General features: G+C 46.1%; 1 protein-coding gene across 1 annotated transcript in view; it reads right to left on the bottom strand.

Moving 5' to 3' along the window:
* LOC134355867 (uncharacterized) overlaps positions 1–4,968 on the bottom strand; it is a 37,239-nt gene extending 32,271 nt beyond the window's left edge. The window contains exon 1 of the mRNA XM_063066371.1: positions 4,786–4,968. Coding sequence (XP_062922441.1) covers positions 4,786–4,846 — 61 coding nt within the window. The 5' untranslated portion in view covers positions 4,847–4,968. The remainder of the gene's footprint in view (positions 1–4,785) is intronic.
* Between the last annotated feature and the right edge of the window lie 5,707 nt (positions 4,969–10,675).

The raw sequence follows: 10,675 nt of genomic DNA on the forward strand, positions 1-10,675 counted from the left end.
TCTCCCTCTGTCACCATAAACACCCCCCAACATCTCTCTAACCACTCTCTCCCTCTGTCACCATAAACACCCCCTCAACATCTCTCTAACCACTCTCTCCCTCTGTCACCATAAACACCCCCCAACATCTCTCTAACCACTCTCTCCCTCTGTCACCATAAACACCCCCCAACATCTCTCTAACCACTCTCTCCCTCTGTCACCATAAACACCCCCCAACATCTCTCTAACCACTCTCTCCCTCTGTCACCATAAACACCCCCCAACATCTCTCTAACCACTCTCTCCCTCTGTCACCATAAACACCCCCTCAACATCTCTCTAACCACTCTCTCCCTCTGTCACCATAAACACCCCCTCAACATCTCTCTAACCACTCTCTCCCTCTGTCACCATAAACACCCCCTCAACATCTCTCTAACCACTCTCTCCCTCTGTCACCATAAACACCCCCCCAACATCTCTCTAACCACTCTCTCCCTCTGTCACCATAAACACCCCCCAACATCTCTCTAACCACTCTCTCCCTCTGTCACCATAAACACCCCCTCAACATCTCTCTAACCACTCTCTCCCTCTGTCACCATAAACACCCCCCCAACATCTCTCTAACCACTCTCTCCCTCTGTCACCATAAACACCCCCTCAACATCTCTCTAACCACTCTCTCCCTCTGTCACCATAAACACCCCCTCAACATCTCTCTAACCACTCTCTCCCTCTGTCACCCTAAACACCCCCCCAACATCTCTCTAACCACTCTCTCCCTCTGTCACCATAAACACCCCCTCAACATCTCTCTAACCACTCTCTCCCTCTGTCACCATAAACACCCCCCAACATCTCTCTAACCACTCTCTCCCTCTGTCACCATAAACACCCCCCAACATCTCTCTAACCACTCTCTCCCTCTGTCACCATAAACACCCCCCAACATCTCTCTAACCACTCTCTCCCTCTGTCACCATAAACACCCCCTCAACATCTCTCTAACCACTCTCTCCCTCTGTCACCATAAACACCCCCCTCAACATCTCTCTAACCACTCTCTCCCTCTGTCACCCTAAACACCCCCCAACATCTCTCTAACCACTCTCTCCCTCTGTCACCATAAACACCCCCTCAACATCTCTCTAACCACTCTCTCCCTCTGTCACCATAAACACCCCCTCAACATCTCTCTAACCACTCTCTCCCTCTGTCACCATAAACACCCCCCCAACATCTCTCTAACCACTCTCTCCCTCTGTCACCATAAACACCCCCCCAACATCTCTCTAACCACTCTCTCCCTCTGTCACCATAAACACCCCCGCAACATCTCTCTAACCACTCTCTCCCTCTGTCACCATAAACACCCCCCTCAACATCTCTCTAACCACTCTCTCCCTCTGTCACCATAAACACCCCCCAACATCTCTCTAACCACTCTCTCCCTCTGTCACCATAAACACCCCCCCAACATCTCTCTAACCACTCTCTCCCTCTGTCACCATAAACACCCCCTCAACATCTCTCTAACCACTCTCTCCCTCTGTCACCATAAACACCCCCCCAACATCTCTCTAACCACTCTCTCCCTCTGTCACCATAAACACCCCCCAACATCTCTCTAACCACTCTCTCCCTCTGTCACCATAAACACCCCCTCAACATCTCTCTAACCACTCTCTCCCTCTGTCACCATAAACACCCCCCAACATCTCTCTAACCACTCTCTCCCTCTGTCACCATAAACACCCCCTCAACATCTCTCTAACCACTCTCTCCCTCTGTCACCATAAACACCCCCTCAACATCTCTCTAACCACTCTCTCCCTCTGTCACCATAAACACCCCCTCAACATCTCTCTAACCACTCTCTCCCTCTGTCACCATAAACACCCCCCCAACATCTCTCTAACCACTCTCTCCCTCTGTCACCATAAACACCCCCTCAACATCTCTCTAACCACTCTCTCCCTCTGTCACCATAAACACCCCCTCAACATCTCTCTAACCACTCTCTCCCTCTGTCACCATAAACACCCCCTCAACATCTCTCTAACCACTCTCTCCCTCTGTCACCATAAACACCCCCCCAACATCTCTCTAACCACTCTCTCCCTCTGTCACCATAAACACCCCTCAACATCTCTCTAACCACTCTCTCCCTCTGTCACCATAAACACCCCCTCAACATCTCTCTAACCACTCTCTCCCTCTGTCACCATAAACACCCCCTCAACATCTCTCTAACCACTCTCTCCCTCTGTCACCATAAACACCCCCCTCAACATCTCTCTAACCACTCTCTCCCTCTGTCACCATAAACACCCCCCAACATCTCTCTAACCACTCTCTCCCTCTGTCACCATAAACACCCCCCAACATCTCTCTAACCACTCTCTCCCTCTGTCACCATAAACACCCCCCAACATCTCTCTAACCACTCTCTCCCTCTGTCACCATAAACACCCCCTCAACATCTCTCTAACCACTCTCTCCCTCTGTCACCATAAACACCCCCCAACATCTCTCTAACCACTCTCTCCCTCTGTCACCATAAACACCCCCCCAACATCTCTCTAACCACTCTCTCCCTCTGTCACCATAAACACCCCCCCAACATCTCTCTAACCACTCTCTCCCTCTGTCACCATAAACACCCCTCAACATCTCTCTAACCACTCTCTCCCTCTGTCACCATAAACACCCCCTCAACATCTCTCTAACCACTCTCTCCCTCTGTCACCATAAACACCCCCTCAACATCTCTCTAACCACTCTCTCCCTCTGTCACCATAAACACCCCCCAACATCTCTCTAACCACTCTCTCCGTCTGTCACCATAAACACCCCTCAACATCTCTCTAACCACTCTCTCCCTCTGTCACCATAAACACCCCCCCAACATCTCTCTAACCACTCTCTCCCTCTGTCACCCTAAACACCCCCCCAACATCTCTCTAACCACTCTCTCCCTCTGTCACCATAAACACCCCCCCAACATCTCTCTAACCACTCTCTCCCTCTGTCACCATAAACACCCCCTCAACATCTCTCTAACCACTCTCTCCCTCTGTCACCATAAACACCCCCCCAACATCTCTCTAACCACTCTCTCCCTCTGTCACCCTAAACACCCCCCCAACATCTCTCTAACCACTCTCTCCCTCTGTCACCATAAACACCCCCTCAACATCTCTCTAACCACTCTCTCCCTCTGTCACCATAAACACCCCCTCAACATCTCTCTAACCACTCTCTCCCTCTGTCACCCTAAACACCCCCCAACATCTCTCTAACCACTCTCTCCGTCTGTCACCATAAACACCCCCTCAACATCTCTCTAACCACTCTCTCCCTCTGTCACCATAAACACCCCTCAACATCTCTCTAACCACTCTCTCCCTCTGTCACCATAAACACCCCCCAACATCTCTCTAACCACTCTCTCCCTCTGTCACCCTAAACACCCCCTCAACATCTCTCTAACCACTCTCTCCCTCTGTCACCATAAACACCCCCCCAACATCTCTCTAACCACTCTCTCCCTCTGTCACCCTAAACACCCCCTCAACATCTCTCTAACCACTCTCTCCCTCTGTCACCCTAAACACCCCCCCAACATCTCTCTAACCACTCTCTCCCTCTGTCACCCTAAACACCCCTCAACATCTCTCTAACCACTCTCTCCCTCTGTCACCATAAACACCCCCCAACATCTCTCTAACCACTCTCTCCGTCTGTCAGCATAAGCAACCCCTCACTCCATCACTGGTGCACATTTGCTACAGAGTGAACCATCTGCAAAATGCCGTGTTGTAACTCACCCAGTTTCGCAATCCAGCACCTCTCCCACCCAGTGAGACAAAAAGATTTTGACAGTGGAACAGCTCCAGAGGCAGGCTACGCTGCATATCCTTCAGCATCCTCACTGTGAAATATGTCACCGGACCTTCAGCACCACCGTGTTTAAATCCTGCAACTCTCAGCGCAACTGCTTTGTGGGAGCACCTTCACTAGGACGCAGCGGTTTAAACACAGAACATAGCAATCCTGCAGCACAATACAGGCCCTTCAGCCCACAATGCTGTGCCGAACGTGTAGTTACTTCAGAAATTACCTTGGGTTACCCATCGTCCTCTACTTTTCTGAGCTCCATTCCTCCAGGAGCCCCAAGAAAGACAATATCTTATCCGCCTCCACCACCTTTGGCCGTCAGCTCATTCCACGCACCCTCCACTCTTGTGAAAAAACGTACCCCTGACATCTCCTCTGTACCTACTTCCAAGCACATTAAAACTGTGGCCTCTCGTGTTAGCCATTTTAGCCCTGGGATAAAGCCTGTATGAGGCAGCTCACACCCCACCATCTCCAGACTGATGACGGATGGACAATACAGTCTGGCCTTGACTATGCTGACAATATATTGCTAAATTGAATAATCGTTGAAGAGCTGTTGGCTCTGAATACCCAGGGCGGCTGTGGAGTGGGGAGCTGGTGTCAGGTCGTTGCTTCTCTCAGGGTGAGGTGTCAGTGAAACTCTTTGTCAAATGGTGGCAGGAAGAGGGTGCGGCTCAGAACACTTCTGGTTAACAGGTGTAGAGATCTCTGTCAGAGAATGGAGGAGCATTCAGGTCAGGCGGTGAGAGACAGAAAACAGCTCAAGGTCAGTGTACTGATTCAGGGTGAGACTCGGGAATTGCCTCCACTACCCTGGAATCCTCCTGTACACACCGAAACTTTGGATGAGCCTCACACACGTCTCAACAAAAGGTGATCATCACAATATAATCTTACCCACAAAGTTGAAGGGTTGGCTAAACAGCACGACGAACAGGAACCAAAATAAGTTCGACATCTTCACTATTTATTCAAGCTTTGACTACCCGATGGTTTGAAAGTTTGACTCAGTTTGGATCCCAGTTAAGAGAAACTGAAAGCTGAAAGCGAACTGAAAGCAGTTCAGCCAATCTTAACCAATATCAGTTACAGGAAGGAAAGCTGCAATATCTGACACGTGACACAGCACAGTCTGCAAATAACACTGACATTATTTAACCCTTTGTTAGAAATCTCAGTTATGAGGAGAGACTGAAGAAGTTGGCTCTATTCTCAAGTCAAGTCAAGTTTACTTATATAGCACATTCAAAAACAACCTGTGTTGACCAAGGTGCTGTACAGATCAGAGCAGATAGCTAAAATCACAGATACAGGAAACAGAGACATAACCAACAAGGCAAACAGCTTATCGGCACAGAAGAAACAACAGTAGGGCCGAGGCACAAGCCAAACATTAGCCACATCAGGAAGATTCAAATGCTAGTGAATAAAGGTAAGTTTTGAGCTGGATTTAAAAGAGTCAGTGGAGGGGGCAGATCTGATAGGGAGGGGAATGCTGTTCCACAGTCTCGGGTCTACAGTAGCAAAGGTGCGGTTACCCCAAGCTTAAATTTAGATCGCGGGACAGCCAGGAGCCCCAAGTCAGCCGACCTGTGGGATCTGGAAGTAGAATAAGAGGTTAGAAGGTCTGCGATATAAGGGGGAGGGCCAGCCCATTTAGGGCTTTATAAACAAACAGAAGAATCTTAAAATCAATCCTGAACCATACTGGTAGTCAGTGGAGAGAGGCCAGGATAGAAGTAATGTGGTCCCTCTTCCGGGCACCTGTCAGGAGCCTGGCTGCAGCGTTCTGGACCAGTTGCAGACAGGACAGGGACGACTGACTAATCCCAGTATACAGGGAGTTGGAGTAGTCCAAGCGGGAGGATATAAGGGCATGGATGACTTTCTCGAGATCTTTGAAAGAGAGAAACTGCTTGATTTTGGCAATAGTACGAAGCTGGAAAAAAACTGGCTTTCACTACTGCATTAACTTGCCTGTCAAACTTAAGGGTGGAATCAAATATCACACCAAGGGATTTGACGTGGGGTTTGACAAGGGCGGACATGTTACCAAGACCGCTGGTAATCACTTTGATGGAGTCAGGGGGGCCAAATAGGACAACTTCAGACTTGTCTTCATTCAGCTGTAGGAAGTTTTGTGCCATCCAACACTTCATGTCCTCAAGGCAGTTCATGAGGCTGACGAGATTTGACTGGTCATTTGGTTTCGGGGGAGATAAAGCTGTGTGTCGTCAGCATAACAGTGGAAAGAAATGTCGTAATCTTAAATGATTTGACCGAGGGGAAGCATGTATATAAAGAAACGAATGTAGTCTCCCGGTGGTGAGGGTTAATTGTGGACATGACTATGGTAGGGAACATTATGATAGGGCAGACTACAGGAAACAATTCCCCACCTGGGAGGCAGATACAATTTAGAGGGTACAGATTCAGGGAAATTGGTAAATGATTTGGAGGGGACTTGAGAGGGCCCAGAGTGTGGGGAGTAGTTGAACGACATGGCCAGAGGCAGAGCCACTGACAATGTTTCATAAGTGTCTGAATTCTGGGCCAGTTCACTCCCCCAGGCGCAGAAGGCTATGGGATAAATCAGAGTGATTAAAAAGTACAGCATAGAAACAGGCCCTTTGGCCATCAAGGAGTCATGAAAAGGTACAGCACAGAAAATACTGGTCAGTTTGGACACGATGGGCTGAATGGTCTCTTGCAATCAGGTTTGCTAGAGCTGTTGGGAGTGGTGTGAACTAATATGGCAGGACACTGGGAACAGGTATGAAAGAGCTGAGGATCAGCCAGCAGGTTTACACGAGGAAGATGGGTGTAATATAAATGTAAGGAAGGACCAGCCAATGATTGGGTACAAATGCAGTCAGAGCAAAGGTGTAATGCTCTGTGAGGTTTCACTGCTAACGTAATGGTTTCTCTGTAGCAGCAATGTTTGGATTATGACTAGAGATAACGGGGCTTTGGAACGTGGGGCTATCCAATAAGAGGGATGTTGTCCTTTCTTTTGGGTCTGGGAGCAGGGATTTCACGGTCTTTTGCTGGGCAGAGATGAGGAGAGAAGATGCAAAGGAGAGAGTTGGTAGACTACCAGATGGAGTGGACTTGGAGCAAGGGCCCGAGGGTTGGCTATGTGCAGAGAGGTCGACGGAAAACCACTGGACTGAACTGTGAGCTCCAACGTTGCATAGTAGACTGTTTCATGAGAATGGGCCCTTTTCTTTTTTTGTTTCTTTACTGACCATATAGTCAAATTAAGAATAAGAAAGCCCAATCGTTTAATCACATATTGTGTACTGTTTGTTATTTCATGGTACTGATTTGCAACAGGGGACACATCCCGCAGCATCCAGCCAAACAAGATTTCTTAAGTTTGGCCGGGCTGGGGGGGCAATCATTCCCTAGATTAAGCCGCTAGCTGAACTGAGAGTTACAAAGAGTTAAATTGTACCATCGAAGCAAAATTCAAAAAGGGTGAAGAATGCAGGACTGAGGATGCTGTATCTAAATACATGTAGTGTTTGGAATAAGGTAGATAAACTTGCGGTACAATTAGTTGTGTGAGCACGTGGCCAGGTGGTTACCTGAAGGTCGTGTGTTCGAGCCCCAGCTGAGGCAGCGTGTGTGTCCTTGAGCAAGGCACTTAATCACACATTGCTCTGCGACGACACTGGTGCCAAGCTGTATGGGTCCTAATGACCTTCCCTTGGACAACATGGTTGTCATGGAGAGGGGAGACTTGCAGCATGGGCAACTGCTGGTCTTCCATACAACCTTGCCCAGGCCTGCACCCTGGAGAGTGAAGACTTTCCAGGCGCAGATCCATGGTCTCGCAAGACTAACAGATGCCTTACAATTAGAGATTGGTCGGTATGACATAGAAACATAGAAAACCTACAGCACAATCCAGACCCTTCGGCCCACAATGCTGTGCCAAACATGTACTTACTTTAGAAATTACCTTGGGTTACCCATAGCCCTCTATTTTTCCAAGTTCCATGTACCTAGCCAGGAGTCTCTTAAAAGACCCTATTGTATCTGCCTCCAGCACTGTCGCCTGCGTAAAAAAAACTTACCCCTGACATCTTCTCTGGATCTACTTCCAAGCACCTTAAAACTGTGTCCTCTTGTGTTAGCCATTTCAGCCCTGGGAAAAAGCCTCTGACTATCCATATGATCAATGCACCTTTTACACCTCTCATCCTCCATCACTCCAAGGAGAAAAGGCCGAGTTTATTCAACCTATTCTGATAAGGCATGCTCCCCAATCCAGGCAACATCCTTGTAAATCTCCTCTGCACTCTTTCTATGGTTTTCATGTCCTTCTTGCAGTGAGGCGACCAGAACTGAGCACAGTACTCCAAGTGGGGTCTCAGCAGGGTCCTATATAGCTGCAACATTACCCCTGTGTTCTTAAACTCAATCCCATGGTTGATGAAGGCTAATGCACTATATACCTTCTTAACCACAGAGTCAACGTTGTGGGGATCACTGAGTCATGGCTAAAAGAAGGTCATTGTTGGGTGCTTAAAATCAAAGGATACACTTTGTATCAAAAGCATAGGCAGAAAAGTATAGTGCTGTGACTCTGTTGGTAAGAGATGTAATTACATCTTTAGAAAGAGTGACTTAGGATCAGAGAATGTCAAATCTTTGTGAGTGGAGTTAAGAAACTCCAAGGTTAAAAAAAAATCATGGAAATCATGTATAAGCTTCCAAATAGTAGCCAAGATGTAGGGTTGCGATTGCAAGGACAGCTGGAAAGGGCATGCAATAACTGTAACGTCACAATTGTAATAGGAGATTTCAATATGCAAGGGGATTGGGAAAATCAAGTTGGTGTCAGATTGTAAGAGAGGGAGTTTGTTGGATGCCTATGAGATGGCTTTTTAGAGTAGCTTGTGCTTAAGTCTATTCAGGGAAAGACCACCTTGGATTAGGTGTTGTGTAAGAATCCAGATCTTATTAGGGAGTTTAAGGTAAAAGAACCCTTAGGAGACAGTGATCATAATAATAATGATCATGATGGAATTTCAGAGGGAGAAGCATAAATCAGATTACCAGTATTGCAATAGAATAAAGTGAATTACACAGGTATGACAGAAGAGTTTGGCCAGGTGGATTGGAGGGGAATACTGTTGGGGATGATGGCAGAGGACAGATAACCATATAACCATATAACAATTACAGCACAGAAACAGGCCATCTTGGCCCTTCTAGTCTGTGCCGAGCTCTTACTCTCACAAAGATAGCTGAAGTTTCTGGGAATAGTTCACAAGATGCAGGATAGAGACATCCCACAGAAGAAGTTCTCAAATGGCAAGGGTAGACAACCATGGCTAAGAAGAGAAGTTAAGGACTGCATAAGAGCCATGGAAAGGGCATATAATGTACCAAAAGTTAGTCGGAAGTTGGATGATTGGGAAGCTTTTAAAATCCAACAAAAAACAACTAAAATAAACCTTAAGAAGGGAGAAATTGAAATATGAGGGCAAACTAGCCAATAATATAAAGCGGGATACTACAAGCTTTTTCAGTTATATAAACAGTAAAAGGGAGATGAGACTTGATATTGGAAAACTGGAAAATGATGCGGGTGAGGTGGCAATGGGGAACACGGAGATGGTGCATGAACTTCTAAGTACTGTGCTTTAATCTTCACTGTGGAAGACACTAGCAGTGTGCCAGAGGTCCGTGAGTGTTAGGGAGCAGAAGTGAGTGCCATTGCTTTTATGAAGGAAAGAGTGATAGGTAAATTCAAAGGTCTTGGGGTGGATGGGTCACCTGGACCAGGTGGACTACAACCCAGAATTCTGAGACAGGTAGCCGAAGAGATAGCAGATGCATTGGTTATCATCTTTCAAGAATCACTTAATTCTCATTCTTTCTTTTTCAATCTTTTTATTAATTTCAAAATACAGAAACAGAACATAGCCATAATACAAATAGAAGGAGATGTATTGTTACACTTAAAAAAATTAATTGCAAAACCAAGTAGTGGAAATTAACAAAGCTCCCAAACATGTAGAACGAACCACAGATAATACAAAATAAAAAAAAACTGGAAAAAAAATGAAAAAGAAAAAAAAACAAAACAAAAAAAAACCCATTCCCAAAGAAAAACAAAATTAATCAACTAACCTAAAAGACTTGGGCAAAACTAACAACTTAAAAATGGGAAAGAAGAAAACCTTAGTGTCAACGACTCCAATCCCCTCCAACAACAGTACAGAGAGATAAAACAAGTTTGGAAATGATCAAATTACATCAAATGAAAGTGCTGAATGAATGGCCTCCAAGTTTTTTCAAACTTAATAAAAATATTGGAAAGATATTTTTGATATTATTTCAACGGTCCTAAATATAGACTTACAACCTCATCCAATTACTGCTATCTTTGGACTACCAATGATAGACTTAAATAATTTAACCTCTTCATCACGAAGGATGATTGCATTTCTTACTTTAACAGCTAGAAGGTCCATTTTGTTGAATTGGAAAGAGATCAACCCTCCTACTGTATTTCATTGGTTTTCACAAACTATGGTGTGTTTGAATTTGGAGAAAATTAGAAGTGCAGTTTAGAATCACTTAATTCTCATATGGTTTCCGAGGACTGAAAACTTGCAAATGTCACTCCGCAGTTTAGGAAGGGAGGAAAGTCAAAAGAAAGGAAATTATAGGCCAGTTAGCTTAATCTCAGTGTCTGAGGAACTGTGGACAAAGGAGAGGCAATGGATGTCATTTACTTTGATTTTCAGAAAAAAAAACACTCTTTGGT

The sequence above is a fragment of the Mobula hypostoma genome, chromosome 13 (assembly GCF_963921235.1).
Source record: "Mobula hypostoma chromosome 13, sMobHyp1.1, whole genome shotgun sequence".
Lineage (NCBI taxonomy): Eukaryota > Metazoa > Chordata > Chondrichthyes > Myliobatiformes > Myliobatidae > Mobula > Mobula hypostoma.